The sequence below is a fragment of the Salvelinus namaycush genome, chromosome 12 (assembly GCF_016432855.1).
Source record: "Salvelinus namaycush isolate Seneca chromosome 12, SaNama_1.0, whole genome shotgun sequence".
NCBI lineage: Eukaryota > Metazoa > Chordata > Actinopteri > Salmoniformes > Salmonidae > Salvelinus > Salvelinus namaycush.
This window is the reverse complement of record NC_052318.1, coordinates 135,393-158,459: the sequence shown is the minus strand read 5'-3', so window position 1 is coordinate 158,459 and position 23,067 is coordinate 135,393. Positions and strand designations below refer to the sequence as shown.

Below are 23,067 nucleotides of genomic sequence, written 5' to 3'. Positions count from 1 at the left end.
CCAGGCTTTATCACAACCGGCCGTTATCACAACCGGCCCATAGGGGAACGCACAATTGGCCCAGCGTCGTCTGAGTTCGAGTTTGGGCTTTCATTGTAAATAACAATTTGTTCTTAACTGACTTGCCTAGTTAAATAAAGGTAAAATAAAAAAAAATAGAAAAGGCCAGATTGGTGGATCAAGATTCTCTCTGCACGTTGCTCAGAGAATCTTGTTTCTCAAAGTCTGAGAGTCCTTTAGGTGCCTTTTGGCAAACTCCAAGCGGGCTGTCATGTCCCTTGTACTGAGGAGTGGTTTCTGTCTGGCCATAAAGGCCTGATTGGTGGAGTACTGCAGAGATGGTTGTCCTTCTGGAAGGTCATCTCCACAGAGGAACTCTGGATCTCTGTCAGTGTGACCACTGGATTATTGGTCACCTCCCTGACCACGGCCCTTCTCCCCCTATTGCTCAGTTTGGCCGGGAGGCCAGATCTAGGAAGAGTCTTGGTGGTTCCAAACTTCATTTCAGAATGATGGAGGCCACTGTGTTCTTGGGGACCTTCAATGCTGCAGAAATGTTTTGGTACCCTTCCCCAGATCTGTGCCTCGACACAATCCTGTCTCAAGGCTCTACGGACAATTCCTTCGACCTCATGGCCAGGTTTTTGCTCTGACATGCACTGTCAACTGTGGGACCTTATATAGACAGGTGTGTGCCTTTCCAAATCATGTCCATTTAATTTAGTTTACCACAGGTGGACTCCAATCAAGTTGTAGAAATATCTCAAGGATGATCAATGGAAACAACACCTGAGCAACATTTTGAGGCTCATAGCAAAGTGTGTGAATTTTGAAAAGGTTTTTATTTTGAAAACATTTGCAAAAATGTTTAAAAAAAATCTGTTTTGGCTTTGTCATTGTAAGGTATTGTGTGAATATTGATTAAAAAATAAATAAAAATGATCCATTTTAGAATAAGGCTGTAACGTCACAAAATGTGGGAAAAGGGAAGGTGTCTGAATACTTTCTGAATGCCTTGTATATAACAGCAACAGTTAAACATTTAATTTGGGAGGTATTTCATTCAGTGTCACGACTTCCACCGAAGTTGGTCCCTCTCCTTGTTCGGGCAGCGTTCGGCGGTCGACGTCACCGGCTTTCTAGTCGCCACCGATCCATGTTTCGTTTTCGTTTTGTTTTGTCTTCATTTTACCTGGTTTCCATTCCATAATCAATGTTCCTTATTTAACCCTCTGGCTTCCCTTTCTGTTTTGTGCGTGATTGTCGTTGTCATGGTGGTTCGTTATTTTTGTGCTCTGGATATCTGTATTTTTCCTTGTTGGAATATTGCTTGAATTTTGAGTAAACTCTGTGTATCATACCTGTGTCCTGCGCCTGACTCCGCCTTATCCGTTTATTACTCATACCTGTGTCCTGCGCCTGACTCTGCCTTATCCGTTTATTACTCATATCTGTGTCCTGCGCCTGACTCCGCCTTATCCGTTTATTACTCATACCTGTGTCCTGCGCCTGACTCCGCCTTATCCGTTTATTACTCATACCTGTGTCCTGCGCCCGACTCCGCCTTATCCGTTTATTACTCATACCTGTGTCCTGCGCCTGACTCCGCCTTATCCGTTTATTACTCATACCTGTGTCCTGCGCCTGACTCCACCTTATCCGTTAATTACTCATACCTGTGTCCTGCGCCTGACTCCGCCTTATCCGTTTATTACTCATACCTGTGTCCTGCGCCTGACTCCGCCTTATCCGTTAATTACTCATACCTGTGTCCTGCGCCTGACTCCGCCTTATCCGTTTATTACTCATACCTGTGTCCTGCGCCTGACTCTGCCTTATCCGTTAATTACTCATACCTGTGTCCTGCGCCTGACTCTGCCTTATCCGTTTATTACTCATACCTGTGTCCTGCGCCTGACTCCGCCTTATCCGTTAATTACTCATACCTGTGTCCTGCGCCTGACTCCGCCTTATCCGTTAATTACTCATACCTGTGTCCTGCGCCTGACTCCGCCTTATCCGTTTATTACTCATACCTGTGTCCTGCGCCTGACTCCGCCTTATCCGTTTATTACTCATACCTGTGTCCTGCGCCTGACTCCGCCTTATCCGTTTATTACTCATACCTGTGTCCTGCGCCTGACTCCGCCTTATCCGTTTATTACTCATACCTGTGTCCTGCGCCTGACTCCGCCTTATCCGTTTATTACTCATACCTGTGTCCTGCGCCTGACTCCGCCTTATCCGTTTATTACTCATACCTGTGTCCTGCGCCTGACTCCGCCTCACCAAACCGCTGACACTCAGTAACAGTTAACCATTTAATTTGGGAGGGTTTTCATCTGTTACATGTGTCAAGTCTCCAAATCAGACATTATCAAATTTACGTGACATATAATTAGGCACGCCTCCCCATTATTTTGTATAAAATTGTGCAAACTCCAAAACATATCGCAGTGCGTGTCGGGATATCACTTCGCTGTGAAGCTTGCAGCCTTGCTGGTTGAAGTGGCAATATGAGGGTCTAATATTTACTCCCTCGGCTTGCTGGCTTGGTTGAAGTGGCAATATGAGGGTCTAATATTTACTCCCTCGGCTTGCTGGCTTGGTTGAAGTGGCAATATGAGGGTCTAATATTTACTCCCTCGGCTTGCTGGCTTGGTTGAAGTGGCAATATGAGGGTCTAATATTTACTCCCTCGGCTTGCTGGCTTGGTTGAAGTGGCAATATGAGGGTCTAATATTTACTCCCTCGGCTTGCTGGCTTGGTTGAAGTGGCAATATGAGGGTCTAATATTTACTCCCTCGGCTTGCTGGCTTGGTTGAAGTGGCAATATGAGGGTCTAATATTTACTCCCTCGGCTTGCTGGCTTGGTTGAAGTGACAATATGAGAGTCTAATATTTACTCCCTCGGCTTGCTGGCTTGGTTGAAGTGGCAATATGAGGGTCTAATATTTACTCCCTCGGCTTGCTGGCTTGGTTGAAGTGGCAATATGAGGGTCTAATATTTACTCCCTCGGCTTGCTGGCTTGGTTGAAGTGGCAATATGAGGGTCTAATATTTACTCCCTCGGCTTGCTGGCTTGGTTGAAGTGGCAATATGAGGGTCTAATATTTACTCCCTCGGCTTGCTGGCTTGGTTGAAGTGGCAATATGAGAGTCTAATATTTACTCCCTCGGCTTGCTGGCTTGGTTGAAGTGGCAATATGAGGGTCTAATATTTACTCCCTCGGCTTGCTGGCTTGGTTGAAGTGGCAATATGAGGGTCTAATATTTACTCCCTCGGCTTGCTGGCTTGGTTGAAGTGGCAATATGAGGGTCTAATATTTACTCCCTCGGCTTGCTGGTTTGGTTGAAGTGGCAATATGAGGGTCTAATATTTACTCCCTCGGCTTGCTGGCTTGGTTGAAGTGGCAATATGAGGGTCTAATATTTACTCCCTCGGCTTGCTGGCTTGGTTGAAGTGGCAATATGAGAGTCTAATATTTACTCCCTCGGCTTGCTGGCTTGGTTGAAGTGGCAATATGAGGGTCTAATATTTACTCCCTCGGCTTGCTGGCTTGGTTGAAGTGGCAATATGAGGGTCTAATATTTACTCCCTCGGCTTGCTGGCTTGGTTGAAGTGGCAATATGAGGGTCTAATATTTACTCCCTCGGCTTGCTGGCTTGGTTGAAGTGGCAATATGAGGGTCTAATATTTACTCCCTCGGCTTGCTGGCTTGGTTGAAGTGGCAATATGAGGGTCTAATATTTACTCCCTCGGCTTTGGGACACGAAGTTGTGCATGAATGAGTAAATGGAGGGCCAAGGATCGAGGAGAAGGGGATGTTTTGAAATCAGTGCCTCTGTCTTCTGGAGACGTGGATATGGAGGGCACTTGTAGTGACATTCAATCATCTCTCCGCTCTCTGCTCCACAACATATTAAGAATAATATATTACATTTAGCAGACACTTTTATCCAAAGCGACTCACAGTCACACGTGTGTACATTTTACGTATGGGTGGTCCCTGGAATTGAACCCATTACCCTGGTGTTACAAGCACCATGCTCTATAAACTGAACTACAGAGGACCAACATAGTCCCGTTCCACTTCCTCTTTCTCTTCTCCAGGATCTGCCTCCTCTCCTCTCTTCACCTCTCCTCCACTCCTTCCTCTATAGTTTGAACCAGTTCTCTCTTCCTATCTTCTCCTCCCCTCGTATTATCCCCAGTCATCTCCTCCTCTCCTCCCGCTATGGTTTGTAGCAGGCAGAGCAGATCCCAGGTTGTGAGTCGTCTAGCTATGGTTTGTAGCAGGCAGAGCAGTTCCCAGGTTGTGAGTCATTTAGTTTTGGAGAGATGGTGTCTGGGACCACTGACTTTAGGAAATCATTCTCTGTAGCCATGATGTGTTTCACCAGGAAGTTCGCGGCCTCGCTGATGTTGGTATTCTCCTAAAGGAGTAAAACAACAAGAATGAAAGTTATTGGCTAGTTTCAGAGCTGTTGCCTTGTTAAACAAAAACAGGTGCTCCTTTAACATGGTTCAGTACACTTATATAAACACATTTTCATTGTTCGAAATGTTTTTATTGATCCTTACAGTGCCGGTCGGAAAGTATTCAGACCCCTTGAGTTTTTGCAAATTTTGTTACGTTACAGCCTTTTTCTAAAATAGATTAAATTATATTTGTCCTCATTAATCTACAAACAATATATAGTAATGTCAAAGAGAAAACATGTTTTTAGAAATTTTTGCAAATTAATCAAAAGAAATCAAAAAACAGAAATACCTTATTTACATAAATATTCAGACCCTTTGCTATGAGACTCGAGAATTCAGCTCAGTGGCATCCTGTTTCCATTGATCATTCTTGAGATGTTTCTACAATGTGATTGGAGTCCACCTGTGGTCAATTCAATTAATTGGACATGATTTGGAAAGGCACACACCTGTCTATATAAGGTCCCACAGTTGACAGTGCATGTCAGAGCAAAAACTAAGCAATGAGGTCAAAGGAATTGTCTGTATAGCTCAGAGACAGGACCGTGTTGAGGCACAGATCTGGGAAAGAGTACCAAAAATATTCTGCAGCATTGAAGGTCCCCAAGAACACGGTGGTCTCCATCATTCTTAAATGGAAGAACTTTAGAACCTCCAAGACTCTTCCTAGATCTGGCCTCCCGGCCAAAATGAGAAATCGGAGTGGAAGGGCCTTGGTCACGGAGGTGACCAAGAACCCGATAGCTGTGCAGCGGTGCTCCTCATCCAACCTGACAGAGCTCGGGAGGATCTGCGGAGAAACTCCCCAAATAAAGGTGTGCTAAGCTTGTAGCTTCATACCCAGGAAGACTTAAGGCTGAAATCGCTTCCAAAGGTGCTGCAACAAAGTACTGAGTAAAGGGTCTGAATGCTTAAGTAAATGTGATATTTCTGTTTTTTATTTTTAATAAATCTGCAAAATGTTCTACAAACCTGTTTTTACTTTGTCATCGTGGGGTATTATGGGGTATTATGGGGTATTATGTGAAGATTGATGAGAAAAAAACAATTTAATCTATTTCTAAATATTATTTAGAATAATAATAACATAACAAAATGTGGAAAAAGTCAAGGGGTCTGAATACTCTCCGTATTCACACAGGTAAAACAGCCTGGTTCAACTGATTTAGAAGCAGTGGGAATGTGTAGTGACTGTCTGACTGGACAGCAGCTTAGCCCATGACCTCAATGACCTCTGACCCCTGTAGAACCTCCTAACCCTAAACCCTGTCCCTAACCTTAACCCTAACCCTGAACCCTGTCCCTAACCTTAACCCTAACCCTAAATCCTATCCCTAACCTTAACCCTAACCCTAAACCCTATCCCTAACCTTAACCCTAACCCTGAACCCTATCCCTAACCTTAACCCTAACCCTAACCCTAAACCCTATCCCTAACCTTAACCCTAACCCTGAACCCTATCCCTAACCTTAGCCCTAACCCTGAACCCTGTCCCTAACCTTAACCCTAAACCCTGTCCCTAACCTTAACCCTAACCCTGAACCCTATCCCTAACCTTAACCCTAACCCTAAACCCTATCCCTAACCTTAACCCTAAACCCTAAACCCTATCCCTAACCTTAACCCTAACCCTAACCCTAAACCCTATCCCTAACCTTAGCCCTAACCCTGAACCCTATCCCTAACCTTAACCCTAACCCTAAACCCTGAACCCTATCCCTAACCTTAACCCTAACCCTGAACCCTATCCCTAACCTTAGCCCTAACCCTGAACCCTATCCCTAACCTTAACCCTAACCCTAAACCCTGAACCCTATCCCTAACCTTAACCCTAACCCTAACCCTGAACCCTATCCCTAACCTTTTATTTAACTAGGCAAGTCGGTTAAGAACAAATTCTTATTTACAATGACGGCCTACCAAAAGGCAAAAGGCCTCCTGCGGGGATTAAAATAAATAAATAAATAATAATTAAAATATAGGACAAAAACACATAATATAGAACAAAAACACATAATATAGAACAAAAACACATAATATAGAACAAAAACACACAATATAGAACAAAAACACACAATATAGGACAAAAACACATAATATAGAACAAAAACACAATATAGAACAAAAACACACAATATAGAACAAAAACACACAATATAGGACAAAAACACATAATATAGAACAAAAACACACAATATAGGACAAAAACACATAATATAGAACAAAAACACACAATATAGAACAAAAACACACAATATAGAACAAAAACACATAATATAGAACAAAAACACATAATATAGAACAAAAACACACAATATAGAACAAAAACACATAATATAGGACAAAAACACATAATATAGAACAAAAACACACAATATAGAACAAAAACACACAATATAGAACAAAAACACACAATATAGAACAAAAACACATAATATAGAACAAAAACACATAATATAGAACAAAAACACACAATATAGAACAAAAACACACAATATAGGACAAAAACACACAATATAGAACAAAAACACACAATATAGGACAAAAACACATAATATAGGACAAAAACACACAATATAGAACAAAAACACACAATATAGAACAAAAACACACATCACGACAAGCGAGACACCACAACACTACACAAAGAGAGACCTAAGACAACAACATAGCAAGGCAGCAACACATGACAACATAGCATGGTAACAACACAGCATGACCACAAGATGGTAGCAACACAAAACAAGGTAGAAACATTATTGGGCACAGACAACAGCACAAAGGGCAAGAAGGTAGAAACAACAATACATCACACAAAGCAGCCACAACTGTCAGTAAGAGTGTTTTTTGCAGCTCGTTCCAGTCGCTAGCTGAGGCGAACTGAAAAGAGGAGCGACCCAGGGATGTGTGTGCTTTGGGGACCTCTGACAGAATGTGACTGGCAGAACGGGTGTTGTTTGTTGAGGATGAGGGCTGCAGTAGATATCTCAGATAGGGTGGAGTGAGGCCCATAGAGGGTGGCAGAATGAGGACCCCACAAAGCTGTTGTGCATGTTGTCTGTGCGTGCGTGTTCCCACCTTGGCTGAGGTCTCGAACCAGCCCACAAAGCCGTTGTCTTTACAGAACTGGTCCATCTTCACGCCGTTATTGGTCAGAACCTCCCGCCCATGGTCACATTTATTAGCCAATAGGACCGTGGCGATGCTCTGACCAATAGAGAGGTAAAAGGCAAGAAGGTGATGCGTGAACAGGATGATTTAAATAGTACTTTACCATGGTAGAACGAACTCACTGTCCTGTACTCACCTCTCTGTTGGTCAGCATGAGTTTAGAGTCCAGGTCCTCCTTCCACTTGGAGATGGCTTCGAAGGTAGTCGGCCGTGTCACGTCAAACACGATGAACGCCCCCATGGCCTCTCGGTAGTACACACGGGTCATGTTCCCAAACCGCTCTTGACCTACAGCGGAGAGAGAGACAGAGATATACTGTTATTGTAACTGGTGGGATTTGAACCTTGTTCTCCCACGTAGTAACGCAACATGTTCACCATTAGACCAAGAGGACATCCTTGTGATCAAAGGATGACATTTGGGTTCCGTGTCTCAGGCAGGACTGCTCTGTAACGTTATCTTCTGTCTCAGGCAGGACTGCTCTGTAACGTTATCTTCTGTCTCAGGCAGGACTGCTCTGTAACGTTATCTTCTGTCTCAGGCAGGACTGCTCTGTAACGTTATCTTCTGTTTCAGGCAGGACTGCTCTGTAACGTTATCTTCTGTCTCAGGCAGGACTGCTCTGTAACGTTATCTTCTGTCTCAGGCAGGACTGCTCTGTAACGTTATCTTCTGTCTCAGGCAGGACTGCTCTGTAACGTTATCTTCTGTCTCAGGCAGGACTGCTCTGTAACGTTATCTTCTGTCTCAGGCAGGACTGCTCTGTAACGTTATCTTCTGTCTCAGGCAGGACTGCTCTGTAACGTTATCTTCTGTCTCAGGCAGGACTGCTCTGTAACGTTATCTTCTGTCTCAGGCAGGACTGCTCTGTAACATTATCTTCTGTCTCAGGCAGGACTGCTCTGTAACATTATCTTCCATGTCTCAGGAAGGACTGCTCAGTAACATTATCTTGTCTCAGGCAGGACTGCTCAGTAACATTATCTTCCATGTCTCAGGCAGGACTGCTCTGTAACATTATCTTCTGTCTCAGGCAGGACTGCTCTGTAACGTTATCTTCTGTCTCAGGCAGGACTGCTCTGTAACATTATCTTCTGTCTCAGGCAGGACTGCTCTGTAACATTATCTTCCATGTCTCAGGAAGGACTGCTCAGTAACATTATCTTGTCTCAGGCAGGACTGCTCAGTAACATTATCTTCCATGTCTCAGGCAGGACTGCTCTGTAACATTATCTTCTGTCTCAGGCAGGACTGCTCTGTAACATTATCTTCCATGTCTCAGGCAGGACTGCTCTGTAACATTATCTTCCATGTCTCAGGCAGGACTGCTCAGTAACATTATCTTCCATGTCTCAGGCAGGACTGCTCAGTAACATTATCTTGTCTCAGGCAGGACTGCTCAGTAACATTATCTTGTCTCAGGCAGGACTGCTCAGTAACATTATCTGCCATGTCTCAGGCAGGACTGCTCAGTAACATTATCTTCCATGTCTCAGGCAGGACTGCTCAGTAACATTATCTTGTCTCAGGCAGGACTGCTCAGTAACATTATCTTGTCTCAGGCAGGACTGCTCAGTAACATTATCTTGTCTCAGGCAGGACTGCTCAGTAACATTATCTTGTCTCAGGCAGGACTGCTCAGTAACATTATCTTGTCTCAGGCAGGACTGCTCAGTAACATTATCTTGTCTCAGGCAGGACTGCTCAGTAACATTATCTGCCATGTCTCAGGCAGGACTGCTCAGTAACATTATCTTCCATGTCTCAGGCAGGACTGCTCAGTAACATTATCTTGTCTCAGGCAGGACTGCTCAGTAACATTATCTTGTCTCAGGCAGGACTGCTCAGTAACATTATCTTGTCTCAGGCAGGACTGCTCAGTAACATTATCTTGTCTCAGGCAGGACTGCTCAGTAACATTATCTGCCATGTCTCAGGCAGGAAAAGGTTACCAGCACTGTTCAGGAGACAGAAGGAAAAGGTGCAGAGTAAGTATTTGCTGGGTTCCTTAGTGATGAGTGTAGCTACTACTCTTAAAAACAGACAGCTACAGCTCATTCCATTCTGTAGTCTAGGGGACTAACAGCAAATCAGTGGATAAGGTTATATTAGTGGCCATTTCAGTGACAGTTAACAGTCTCCACATTCCATCTTGAACAGACCCATTCAGAGTGAGTTAGTGAGTCTCCACATTCCCAGTCATTACATAGGCCCAGTGAAGCAGCTATTTCTGGTCTAGTCTGGTCTGTCTGGTCTGTCTGGTCTGTCTAGTCTGGTCTGTCTAGTCTGGTCTAGTCTAGTCTGGTCTAGTCTGGTCTAGTCTAGTCTGGTCTAGTCTGGTCTGTTCTGCAGGTCTGGTCTAGTCTGGTCTAGTCTGGTCTAGTCTGGTCTAGTCTGGTCTAGTCTGGTCTGGTCTGGTCCAGTCTGGTCTAGTCTGGTCTAGTCTAGTCTAGACTGGTCTAGTCTGGTCTAGTCCATTCTGGTCTAGTCTGGTCTGGTCTAGTCTGGTCTGTCTGGTCTGGTCAGTCTGGTCTGCCTAGTCTGTTCTGCAGGTCTGGTCTAGTCTGGTCTGGTCTAGTCTGGTCTAGTCTGGTCTGGTCCAGTCTGGTCTAGTCTGGTCTAGTCTAGTCTAGACTGGTCTAGTCTGGTCTAGTCCATTCTGGTCTAGTCTGGTCTGTTCTGCAGGTCTGGTCTAGTCTGGTCTGGTCTGGTCTAGTCGAGTCTGGTCTGGTCTGTCTGGTCTGTCTGGTCTAGTCTGGTCTAGTCTGGTCTGGTCTAGTCTGGTCTGTCTGGTCTGGTCAGTCTGGTCTGTCTAGTTTGTTCTGCAGGTCTGGTCTAGTCTGGTCTGCAGGTCTGAGTCTGGTCTGGTCTAGTCTGATCCGTCGAGTCTGGTCTAGTCTGGTCTAGTCTAGTCCGTCTAGTCTGTTCTGCAGGTCTGAGTCTGGTCTGGTCCGTCTAGTCTGGTCGAGTCTGGTCTAGGCTGGTCCGTCTAGTCTGATCTAGTCTGGTCTTGTCTGGTCTTGTTTGGTCTGGTCTAGTCTGGTCTAGTCTAGTCTGGTCTAGTCTGATCTAGTCTGGTCTAGTCTGGTCTGTCTGGTCTGTCTGGTCTGGTATGTCTGGTCTGTCTGGTCTGGTCTGTCTGGTCTGTTCTGCAGGTCTGAGTCTGGTCTAGTCTGGTGTAGTCTAGTCTGGTCTGTCTGGTCTGGTCTGTCTAGTCCGGTCTGGTCTAGTCTGGTCTGCAGGTCTGAGTCTGGTCTGGTCTGTCTAGTCTGGTCTAGTCTGGTCTGACTGGTATGTCTGGTCTGTCTAGTCTGGTCTTTCTGGTCTGGTCTGTCTGGTCTGGTCTAGTCTGGTCTGCAGGTCTGAGTCTGGTCTAGTCTGGTCTGGTCTAGTCTGGTCTGTCTGGTCTGGTCTGGTCTGTCTGGTCTGTCTAGTCTGGTCTGTCTGGTCTGGTCTGGTCTGGTCTAGTCTGGTCTGCAGGTCTGAGTCTGGTCTAGTCTGGTCTGTCTAGTCTGGTCTAGTCTGTCTGGTCTGTCTAGTCTGGTCTGTCTGGTCTGTCTGGTCTGGTCTAGTCTGGTCTGCAGGTCTGAGTCTGGTCTAGTCTGGTCTAGTCTGGTCTGGTATAGTCTGGTCTGGTCTGTCTGGTCTGGTCTAGTCTGGTCTGTCTAGTCTGGTCTAGTCTGGTCTCTCTGGTCTGTCTAGTCTGGTCTGTCTAGTCTGGTTTATCTGGTCTGTCTAGTCTGGTCTGTCTGGTCTGGTCTGTCTAGTCTGGTCTGGTCTAGTCTGGTCTTTCTGGTCTGGTCTGTCTGGTCTGTCTAGTCTGGTCTAGTCTGGTCTGCAGGTCTGAGTCTGGTCTGGTCTGTCTAGTCTGGTCTAGTCTGGTCTGACTGGTATGTCTGGTCTGCTCTAGTCTGGTCTCTCTGGTCTGTCTAGTCTGGTCTGTCTAGTCTGGTCTGTATGGTGTGGTCTGTCTAGTCTGGTCTGTCTGGTCTGGTCTGGTCTGGTCTAGTCTGGTCTGTCTGGTCTGGTCTGTCTGGTCTGTCTAGTCTGGTCTATCTGGTCTGTCTAGTCTGGTCTGGTCTGTCTAGTCTGGTCTGTCTAGTCTGGTCTGTCTAGTCTGGTCTGTCTAGTCTGGTCTGTGTAGTCTGGTCTGTCTAGTCTGGTCTGTCTAGTCTGGTCTGTCTAGTCTGGTCTGTCTTGTCTGGCTAGTCTGGTCTGTCTGGTCTGTCTAGTCTGGTCTGTCTGGTCTGGCTAGTCTGGTCTGTCTGGTCTGGTCTGTCTAGTCTGGTCTTGTCTAGTCTGGTCTAGTCTGGTCTGTCTAGTCTGGTCTAGTCTGGTCTGTCTGATCTGGTCTAGTCTGGTCTGGTGTAGTCTGGTCTAGTGTAGTCTAGTCTGGTGTAGTCTAGTCTGGTGTAGTCTAGTCTGGTCTAGTGTAGTCTAGTCTGGTGTAGTCTAGTCTGGTCTGGTGTAGTCTAGTCTGGTCTGGTCTAGTCTGGTCTGGTCTGGTCTGGTCTAGTCTGGTCTGTCTGGTCTGGTCTAGTCTGGTCTGGTCTGGTCTAGTCTGGTCTAGTCTGGTCTGGTCTGTCTGGTCTGGTCTAGTCTGTTCTGTCTGGTCTGGTCTAGTCTGTTCTGGTCTAGTCTGGTCTAGTCTGGTCTGTCTGGTCTGGTCTGTCTAGTCTGGTCTGGTCTAGTCTGGTCTTTCTGGTCTGGTCTGTCTGGTCTGTCTAGTCTGGTCTATCTGGTTTGTCTAGTCTGGTCTGTCTAGTCTGGTCTGCTCTAGTCTTGTCTCTCTGGTCTGTCTAGTCTGGTCTGTCTAGTCTGGTCTATCTGGTCTGTCTAGTCTGGTCTGTCTGGTGTGGTCTGTCTAGTCTGGTCTGTCTGGTCTGGTCGAGTCTGGTCTGTCTGGTCTGGTCTGTCTGGTCTGTCTAGTCTGGTCTATCTGGTCTGTCTAGTCTGGTCTGGTCTGTCTAGTCTGGTCTGTCTAGTCTGGTCTGTCTAATCTGGTCTGTCTAGTCTGGTCTGTCTAGTCTGGTCTGTCTGGTCTGGTCTGTCTGGTCTGGTCTGTCTGGTCTGGCTAGTCTGGTCTGTCTGGTCTGTCTAGTCTGGTCTGTCTGGTCTGGCTAGTCTGGTCTGTCTAGTCTGGTCTGGTCTAGTCTGGTATTGTCTAGTCTGGTCTAGTCTGGTCTGTCTAGTCTGGTCTAGTCTGGTCTGTCTGATCTGGTCTAGTCTGGTCTGGTGTAGTCTGGTCTAGTGTTGTCTAGTCTGCTGTAGTCTAGTCTGGTGTAGTCTAGTCTGGTCTAGTGTAGTCTAGTCTGGTGTAGTCTAGTCTGGTCTGGTGTAGTCTAATCTGGTCTGGTCTGGTCTAGTCTGGTCTGTCTGGTCTGGTCTAGTCTGTTCTGTCTGGTCTAGTCTGTTCTGGTCTGGTCTGGTCTGTTCTAGTCTGGTCTGGTCTGGTCTAGTCTGGTCTGTCTGGTCTGGTCTAGTCTGGTCTCTCTAGTCTGGTCTGTCTAGTCTGGACTAGTTTGGTCTGTCTAGTCTGGTCTGGTCTAGTGTAGTATAATCTGGTCTGGTCTAGTCTGGTCTGGTGTAGTCTAGTCTGGTCTGGTGTAGTCTGTTCTGGTGTAGTCTAGTCTGGTCTGGTCTAGTCTGGTCTGTCTGGTCTGGTCTAGTCTAGTCTGGTCTGGTGTAGTCTAGTCTAGTCTGGTGTAGTTTGGTCTGGTGTAGTCTAGTCTGGTCTGGTCTGGTCTAGTCTGGCCTGGTCTAGTCTAGTCTAGTCTGGTCTGGTCTGGTCTGGTCTGGTCTAGTCTGGTCTGGTCTGGTCTGGTCTGGTCTGGTCTAGTCTGGTCTTGTCTGGACTAGTTTGGTCTGTCTAGTCTGGTCTGGTCTAGTGTAGTATAGTCTGGTCTGGTCTAGTCTGGTCTGGTGTAGTCTAGTCTGGTCTGGTCTGGTCTGGTGTAGTCTAGTCTGGTCTGGTGTAGTCTGGTCTGGTGTAGTCTAGTCTGGTCTGGTGTAGTCTGGTCTGGTCTAGTGTAGTCTAGTCTGGCCTGGTGTAGTCTGGTCTGGTGTAGTCTGGTCTGGTGTAGTCTAGTCTGGTCTGGTGTAGTCTAGTCTGGTCTGGTGTAGTCTAGTCTGGTCTGGTGTAGTCTGGTCTGGTCTGGTGTAGTCTGGTCTGGTGTAGTCTAGTCTGGTCTGGTGTAGTCTGGTCTGGTGTAGTCTAGTCTGGTCTGGTGTAGTCTGGTCTGGTCTGGTGTAGTCTGGACTGGTCTGGTGTAGTCCGGTCTGGTCTAGTCTGGTCTGGTGTAGTCTAGTCTAGTCTGGGCTGGTGTAGTCTGGTCTGGTCTTTTCTGGTCCGGTGTAGTCTGGTCTAGTCTAGTCTGGTCTGGTCTAGTCTGGTCTTGTCTGGTCTAGTCTTGTCTGGTGTAGTCTAGTCTGGTCTGATGTAGTCTAGTCTGACAGGTCTGTCTAGTCTGGTCTAGTCTGGTCTGTCTAGTCTTGCCTGTCTGGTCTCTCTAGTCTGGCCTAGTGTGGTCTGTCTATTCTGGTCTGCTGTATGTTGGTGTAGTATTTTCTAGTCTGGTATGCTGTAGTCTGGTCTAGTCTGGTCTGTCTGCTGTGGTCTGCTGTAGTCTAGTGGTCTGCTGTAGTCTAGTGGTCTGCTGTAGTCTAGTGGTCTGCTGTAGTCTAGTCTAGACTGGTATGCTGTTGTCTGGTGTAGTCTTTTCTAGTCTGGTGTAGTCTGGTCTAGTCTAAAGGCTTATCGTCATCTGTGATTTTTTAACATTTAAGTAATTTAGCAGACATTCTTATCCAGAGCGACTTACATTTTCATACTTTTTCATACTGGTTTCCCGTGGGAATCGTGTCGTTAGAAAAGTTGACGATGGTGTTGGACTCATGCGCACCCACGCAGTTGTGGGTTAACAAAATGGGACTAAGCACGCACCCCTGAGGGGAACCCGTCTTGAAGATCAGCGTGACAGATCCATTGTTGCCTACCCTCACCACCTGGGGGTGGCCCATCAGGAAGTCCAGAATCCAGTTGCAGAGGGAGGTGTTCAGTCCCACGGTCCTTAGCTTATTGATGAGCTTGGAGGGAACTATAGTGTTGAATGCTGAGCTGTAGTCAATGAACAGCATTCAACACATCGGGGTGACAGGTAGACTAGTGGTTAGAGCATTGAGCCAGTAACCGAAAGGTTGTTAGATCGAATCCCCAAGCTGACAAATTAAAAATCTGTCGTTCTCCAGCTGAACAAGGCAGTTCCTAGGCCATCGTTGTAAAGAAGAATTTGTTCTTAAAATTTCTTCTGGGATCGGTGTCCCATCCATGGGTCTGTTGAGCTAATGTAGGCTAATGTGATTAGCATGAGGTTGTAAGTAACAAGAACATCTCCCAGGACATAGACATATCTGATATTGTCAGAAAGCTTAAATTCTTGATAATCTAACAACAATGTCCAATTTACAGTAGCTATTACAGTGAAAGAATACCATGCACAGTTTTGAACATGAAGTTATTAATAAACAATTTAGGCACATTTTGAACAGAAATACAATGGTTCATTGGATCAGTCTAAAACGTTGCACATACACTGCTGCCATCTGGTGGCCAACATCTAAATTGCAGCTGGGCTGGAATAATACATTATGGTCTTTCTCTTGCATTTCAAAAATGATGGTACAAAAACAAATACAAAAGAACGGTTGGTTTTTCCCATACATTATCTTGTACCAGATCTATTGTATTATATTCTCCTACGTTCCTTTCACATTTCACAAACTTCAAAGTGTTTCCTTTCAAATGGTACCAGAATATGCATATCCTTGCTTCAGGACCTGAGTTACAGGCAGCTAGATTTGGGTATGTAGTTTTCGGCGAAAATTGAAAAAAAGGTGCGGATCCTGTAAATTGGAGTTGGTCAAAGGGTGTCTGGGATGATTGTGTTGTTGTGAGCCATGACTAGCCTTTCATAGCATTTCATGGATACAGATGTGAGTGCTACGAGGTGATAATCATTTAGACAGGTTACCTTGGTGTTCTTGGGCACAGAGACTATGACAGTCTTCTTGAAATACTGTATCTAGTCTACAAACTAGGTCAGAGAGAGGATACAAATGTCAGCAAACACGCTTACCAGCTGAGTACACATCCTGGTAATCCATCTGGCCCTGCGGCCTTGTGAATGTTAACTAGTTTTAAAGGTCTTACTCACATTGGCAACAGAGAGTGTGATCACACAGTCGTCCGGAAACAACTGGTGCTCCCATGTGAGGTTCAGAGTTGCATTGCCTCGAAGCATAGAACGCATTTAGCTCGTCTGGTATGCTCGCATCACTGGGCAGCTCGCGGCTGGGTTTCCCTTTGGAATCCATGATAGTTTGCGAACCCTGCCACATCCGATAAGTGTCAGAGAAGTAAGATTCTATCTTAGTCCTGTATTGACGTGCACTTTGCATGTTTGATCGCTCGTCTGAGGTCGTAGAGGGATTTCTTATAAGCGTTTGGATTAGTGTCCCGCTCCTTGAAAGCAGCAGCTCTAGCCTTTAGCTCAGTTGCCTGTAATCCATGGCTTCTGCTTGGGATATGTACGTACTGTCACTTTTAGGACAACATCGTCGATGCACCTATTAGTGCGGTGACTGATGTGGTAAACTCCTTAATGCCACGGGATGAATCCCAGAACTTATTCCAGTTTGTGCTAGCAAAGAAGTCCTGAAGTTTAGCATCCGCTTCATCTGACCACTTCCGTATCGAGCGCGTAACTTACCACCTTCTCCGCGGCGGGTGTTCCCTCTGCTGTTTACCTGAAGTCCTCGATCATCTCCTTTGTTTTGTTGATGTTGAGTGAGGCGGTTGTTTTCCTGACACCACACTCCAAGTGCCCTCATCTCCTCCCTGTTGGCTGACTCTTCGTTGTTGGTAATCAAGCCCGCTGCTGTTGTGTCGTCTGCAAACTAGATGATTGAGTTGGAGGGCAGTGTGTAGTGTGATAGCGATTGCATCGTCATTGCCCTGTTGGGGTGGTATACAAACTGGAGTGGGGCTAGGGTGGCAGGTAAGTTGGAGGTGATATGATCCTTGACTAGTCTCTCAAAGCACTTCATGATGACAGAAGTGAGTGTTACGGGGCGATAGTCATTTAGTTCAGTTATCTTTGCCTTCTTGGGTACAGGAACAATGGTAGCCATCTTGAAGCATGTGGGGACAGCAGACTGGGATAAGGAGAGATTGAATATGTCTGTAAACACACCAGCCAGCTGGTCTGCACATGCTCTGAGGACGCGGCTAGGGATGCCGTCTGGGCCAACAGCCTTGTGAGGGTTAACATGGTTTAAATGTCTTACTAACATCGGTCATGGAGAAGGAGAGCTCACAGTCCTTGGTAGCGGGCCGCGTCGGTGGCACTGTATTATCCTCAAAGTGGGCAAAGAAGGTGATCAGTTTACCTGGCAGCGTGACGTCGTTGTCCGTGATGTGGCTGGTTTTCTTTTTGTAGTCCATGATTGCCTGTAGACCCTGCCACATACGTATTGTGTCTGAGCCGTTGAATTGCGACTCCACTTTGTCCCTATACCAGGCCCGTCAGGAAGTCCAGGATCAAGTTGCAGAGGGAGGTGTTCAGTCCCAGGATCCTTAGCTTAGTGATGAGCTTTGAGGGTACTATGGTGTTGAACGCTGAGCTGTAGTCAATGATTAGCATGCTCATGTAGGTGTTCCTTTGTCCAGGTGGGAAAGGGCAGTGTGGAGTGCAATAGAGATTGAATCATCTGTGGATCTGTTTGGGCGGTATGCAAATTGGAGTGGGTCTAGGGTCTCTGGGATAATGGTGTTGATGTGAGCCATGACCAGCCTTTCAAAGCACTTCATGGCTACGGACGTGAGTGTTACGGGTCGGTAGTCATTTAGGCAGGTTGCCTTCGTGTTCTTGGGCACAGGGACTATGGTGGTCTGCTTGAAACATGTTGGTATTACAGACTCAATCAGGGACCTGTTGAAAATGTCAGTGAAGACACCTGCCAGTTGGTCAGCCTATGCCTGGAGCACACGTCCTGGTATTCCGTCTGGCCCCGGAGCCTTTTGAATGTTGACCTGTTTAAAGATCTTACTCATGTCGGCTACGGACCGCGTGATCACGCAGTCGTCCGGAACAGCTGATGCTCTCATGGATGCCTCAGTGTTGCTTGCCTCAAAGCGAGCATAGAAGTGATTTAGCTCGTCTGGTAGGCTCATGTCACTGGGCAGCTCGCGGCTGTGCTTCCCTTTGTAGTCTGTAATAGTTTGCAGACCCTGCCACATCCGACGAGCGTTGGAGCCGGTGTAGTACGATTCAATCTTAGTCCTGTATTGAGTCAACTCTCTGAGTTTAGTCACACACACACACACACACACACACACACACACACACACACACACACACACACACACACACACACACACACACACACACACACACACACACACACACACACACACACACACACACACACATACACACACACACATACACACACACACACACACACACAAACAGGATGGCAATGTAGATTATTCTACTCTATTTTCAAACAAAACAAATAACATTTTAATATAAAGTGATAATAATAAAATACAGATGAACAATGGTGGCTCACATTAGATGTCAGGGCAAGTGGGGAAGAGGAAATGGAACCACGACAGAGGTGGAGAAGAGGAAATGGAACAGCGACAGAGGTTGTATTTCAGGCCCTGGTTGTTGTGTAAAAAAAAACAGCTGTCATAACTGACTCAAAAGAGAGTATCTGTCTGCCTGTGTGCCTGTCTATCTGCCTGTCTGTCTGCCTGTGTGCCTGTCTATCTGTCTGTCTGTCTGTCTGCCTGTGTGCCTGACGAGGAGAGTGTCTATCTGTCTGTCTGTCTATCTGTCTGCCTTTCTGTCTGTGTGCCTGTCTGTCTGTCTGGCTGTCTGGCTGTCTGTCTGTGTGTATGTCTGTCTGTCTGGCTGCCTGTCTGTCTGCCTGTGTGTCTGTCTGTGTGTATGTCTTCTGTCTGGCTGTCTGGCTGTGTGTCTGTCTGTCTGTCTGTCTGTGTGTCTGTGTGTCTGTCTGTCTGTCTGTCTGGCTGACTGTCTGACTGTTTGTCTGTCTGGCTGTGTGTCTGGCTGTCTGGCTGTCTGTCTGACTGTCTGGCTGGCTGGCTGTCTGTCTGCCTGTGTGTCTGTCTGCCTGTCTGTCTGTCTGTCTGGCTGTCTGGCTGGCTGCCTGTCTGTTGTGACACACTTCTTCTTCTTGTATTGTCATTAGTGTCACAAGAGTTTTGATGGGATAAAAGGTTGATATAGTAATATTATATTGTTTCTGAACAGACAGCCAAGGCTGTAAAGCCAGTTATAGGCAGACAGATAGGTGTGAGACAAGTACTGTGTGTGTGTGTGTGTGTGTGTGTGTGTGTGTGTGTGTGTGTGTGTGTGTGTGTGTGTGTGTGTGTGTGTGTGTGTGTGTGTGTGTGTGTGTGTTTGTGTGTGTGTGTGTGTGTGTGTGTGTGTGTGTGTGTGTGTGTGTGTGTGTGTGAGTGTGTGTGTGTGTGTGTGTGTGTGTGTGTGTGTGTGTGTGTGTGTGTGTTTACAATGGTACTACTGTGACTTGCCCTTAAATCTCCCTCACATGGGCTCACATGATTCCACCAATACCTCCACGAGATAGATGAACCGTGAGAGAGAGAGAGAGAGAGAGAGAGAGAGAGAGAGAGAGAGAGAGAGAGAGAGAGAGAGACAGACAGAGAGAGAGAGACAGAGAGAGAGAGAGAGAGAGAGAGAGAGAGAGAGAGAGAGACAGAGAGAGAGACAGAGACAGAGACAGAGACAGAGACAGAGACAGAGACAGAGACAGAGACAGAGACAGAGACAGAGACAGAGACAGAGAGGGAGCTTCTAAAGCCTTCTAAAGGAAAGTCACACGCTGCATCAAATACAGAGAGTTTCTCCAACAGAGACAGTTCATGAACTCTTCAACCCTGATCCATGAACTCTGATGGAACCATCACTTTAAAACCAGTACAATCCAAAACCAGCAGGAATGATGAACACATATGTTACATATTAAGATGCAGCAACTCCACATTTCATATGGCAGTTGTTCTTGGCTGACACTAGGCTCTCTTCTTATTCTTAATACACCGTGTGGACACCTGCTCGTTGAACATCTCATTCCAAAATCATGGGCATTGATATGGAGTTAGTCCCCCTTTGCTGCTATAACAGCCTCCACTCTTCTGGGAAGGCTTTCCACTAGATGTTGGAACATTGCTGCTATAACAGCCTCCACTCTTCTGGGAAGGCTTTCCACTAGATGTTGGAACATTGCTGCTATAACAGCCTCCACTCTTCTGGGAAGGCTTTCCACTAGATGTTGGAACATTGCTGCTATAACAGCCTCCACTCTTCTGGGAAGGCTTTCCACTAGATGTTGGAACATTGCTGCTATAACAGTCTCCACTCTTCTGGGAAGGCTTTCCACTAGATGTTGGAACATTGCTGCTATAACAGCCTCCACTCTTCTGGGAAGGCTTCCCACTAGATGTTGGAACATTGCTGCTATAACAGTCTCCACTCTTCTGGGAAGGCTTTCCACTAGATGTTGGAACATTGCTGCTATAACAGCCTCCACTCTTCTGGGAAGGCTTTCCATTAGATGTTGGAACATTGCTGCTATAACAGCCTCCACTCTTCTGGGAAGGCTTTCCACTAGATGTTGGAACATTGCTGCTATAACAGCCTCCACTCTTCTGGGACGGCTTTCCACTTGATGTTGGAACATTGCTGTGGGGACTCAGTCACAAGAGCATTAGTGAGGTCGGGCACTGATGTTGGGCGATAAGGCCTGGCTCACAGTCGGCGTTCCAATTCATCCCAATGGTGTTGGATGGGGTTGAGGTCAGGGCTCTGAGCAGGCCAGTCAAGTTCTTCCACACCGATCTTGACAAACCTTTTCTGTATGGACCTCGCTTTGTGCAGGGTGGCATTGTCATGCAAAAACAGGAAAGGGCCTTCCCCAAAATGTTGCCACAAAGTTGGAAGCACAAAATTGTCTGGAATGTCATTGTATCCTGTAGCGTTAAGATTTCTCTTCACTGGAACTAAGGGGCCCGGACCATTATTCCCCATCCACCAAACTTTACAGTTGGCACTACGCATTTGGGCAGGTAGCGTTCTCCTGGCATCCGCCAAACCTAGATTTGTCCGTCGGACTGCCAGATGGTGAAGAGTGATTCATCACTCCACAGATCTCGTTTCCACTTCTCCAGAGTGGTGTTCTTAGGCTTGTGTGCGGCTGCTCGGCCATGGAAACCCATATCATGAAGCTCCCGACGGACCGTTCTTGTGCTGGCGTTGCTTCCAGAGAAAGTTTGGAACTCTGTAGTAAGTGTTGCAACTGAGGACAGTCGATTTCTACGCACTACGTGCTTCAGCACTCGGCGGTCCCGTTCTGTGAGCTTGTGTGGCCTGCCACTTCGCGGCAGAGCCGTTGTTGCTCCTAGATGTTTCCACTTCACATAACAGCACTTCACATAACAGCATAACAGCACAGTTGACCAGGGCAGCTCTAGCAAGGCAGACATTTGACGAGCTGACTTGTTGGAAAGGTGTTATTGTGAAGCGCTGGAGCTTTCCACCTTGAAAGTCACTGAGCTCTTCAGTAAGGCCATTTTACTGCCAGTGTTTGTCTATGGAGATTGCATGGCTGTGTCCTCAATTTTATACACCTGTGAGCAATTGGTGTGGCTGAAAAAGCTAAATCCACTCATTTGAAGGGGTGTCCACATACTGTTGACCATGTAGATTACTATAATAATATATATATAATAACATAACAATAACATATATAATATGATATTATGTACATTATCATTCCCACCTGTCCATTTTTTTAAGTGAATATATTACAGACAGTCATTCAACATCATTCTCAATGATTTCTCAGTGCTTCAAATAGAATAACAAGAGTTTCCCCCAATAAGATGTCGTGTTGCCCAACAACCATATAAATAACTTTTTCCGGTATGAACAAAGTTGACAAAAAAAGTTTGGATAAATATGTGTTCTAATTAATGGTGGTAGCTTTAATTGATAGAGAGGCAGACAGTATAACAGAAGTTGATTTAAGAAGCGCGATTACTTAGTAGCGCTAGATTAAGGAGCTGTCTATCCTACCGGCGATGTCCCAAAGTTGTAGCCGTACGGTCTCAGAGTCCCAGTTCAGGACCTTCAGGGCGAAATCCACGCCAATGGTGGCGCGGTAGTTGGTGGAGTACGTCTGATGGACATACCGCTTAATGATGGAGGTCTTCCCTACACCCAAGTCCCCGATCACCAACACCTGGAACACAGAGCACAAGCAGAACGCACATCATTATCATCATTCTCAAATTAGAAATCATTAGAAATTGTCAGAGCACAACCAAACGAGACATCACCCGTCATTCTCCACTATAGGTCTAAATCATAAGACATTTCATTCAAAATATCAATCTTATCATAATAACTTAATAAATACATTGAAGATATAAATATGAGGTTACCTTGTACAGGTGTTCCTTCCCGGGGTTCTGCATCCCGGCGGAGGATGACAGAGGAAGTCGTTGGTTGGTCATGTTTAAGGTACTGTTCACCCCGTAGTTTAATAATATGTTAAGACGGAAAAGGTGTGTTTGGTTCTAAATTTCGTTTTAAATAGCAGTTCCCTTTCTTCTGTCCTCTCCTCTCCTCTCTGCTCTGCTCGGAAGCACACGCACACACACACACACACACACACACACACACACACACACACACACACACACACACACACACACACACACACACACACACACACACACACACACACACACACACACACACACACACACACACACACACACACACACACACACACGGCAGGGAGGAATTCTTAGCTGCAGGGGCACATGTGACCCAGCAGCAGCAGCTCCGGTCTCGCCTCGTGCCACAGGGAGGGGGACACACGATAGGAAGCTCGTGAGAGCCACATTCATGTTGAGTTGTCATGTCTGCGTCACGGGAGATTGTAAAGAACATCATCTGGTTGTTAACCAACAACACCGGCTCTGTGACTGGCTGCCATTACAGCTCCTCTAATATAAGTAGTTTATAGTCCACTACAATCACCATGACTGGCTGCCATTACAGCTCCTCTAATATAAGTAGTTTATAGTCCACTACAATCACCATGACTGGCTGCCATTACAGCTCCTCTAATATAAGTAGTTTATAGTCCACTACAATCATCATGACTGGCTGCCATTACAGCTCCTCTAATATAAGTAGTTTATAGTCCACTACAATCACCATGACTGGCTGCCATTACAGCTCCTCTAATATAAGTAGTTTATAGTCCACTACAATCACCATGACTGGCT

At 46.2% G+C, this 23,067-nt stretch overlaps 1 protein-coding gene across 1 annotated transcript; it reads right to left on the bottom strand.

Annotated features, from left to right (window-relative positions):
- Positions 1 to 4,283: 4,283 nt before the first annotated feature.
- On the bottom strand, positions 4,284 to 22,245 carry rab38b (RAB38b, member of RAS oncogene family). Its single transcript, XM_039004926.1, has 5 exons — positions 22,213 to 22,245; positions 21,845 to 22,010; positions 7,794 to 7,945; positions 7,565 to 7,693; positions 4,284 to 4,436 (listed from the first exon to the last, which is right to left on the bottom strand). The coding sequence occupies exons 1-5, from the start codon at positions 22,243 to 22,245 to the stop codon at positions 4,284 to 4,286; spliced, it is 633 nt and encodes a 210-aa protein (XP_038860854.1).
- Positions 22,246 to 23,067: the final 822 nt, after the last annotated feature.

Excerpts from the sequence above, each read along its gene's own strand:
- rab38b (XM_039004926.1), bottom strand. The coding sequence starts at position 22,245 with ATGCAGAACCCCGGGAAGGAACACCTGTACAAG. Across the intron at positions 22,011-22,212 it reads GGAAGGAACACCTGTACAAG|GTGTTGGTGATCGGGGACTT; the intron begins GTAACCTCATAT and ends TCTGTGTTCCAG. Across the intron at positions 7,694-7,793 it reads TCATGCTGACCAACAGAGAG|AGCATCGCCACGGTCCTATT; the intron begins GTGAGTACAGGA and ends TCTATTGGTCAG.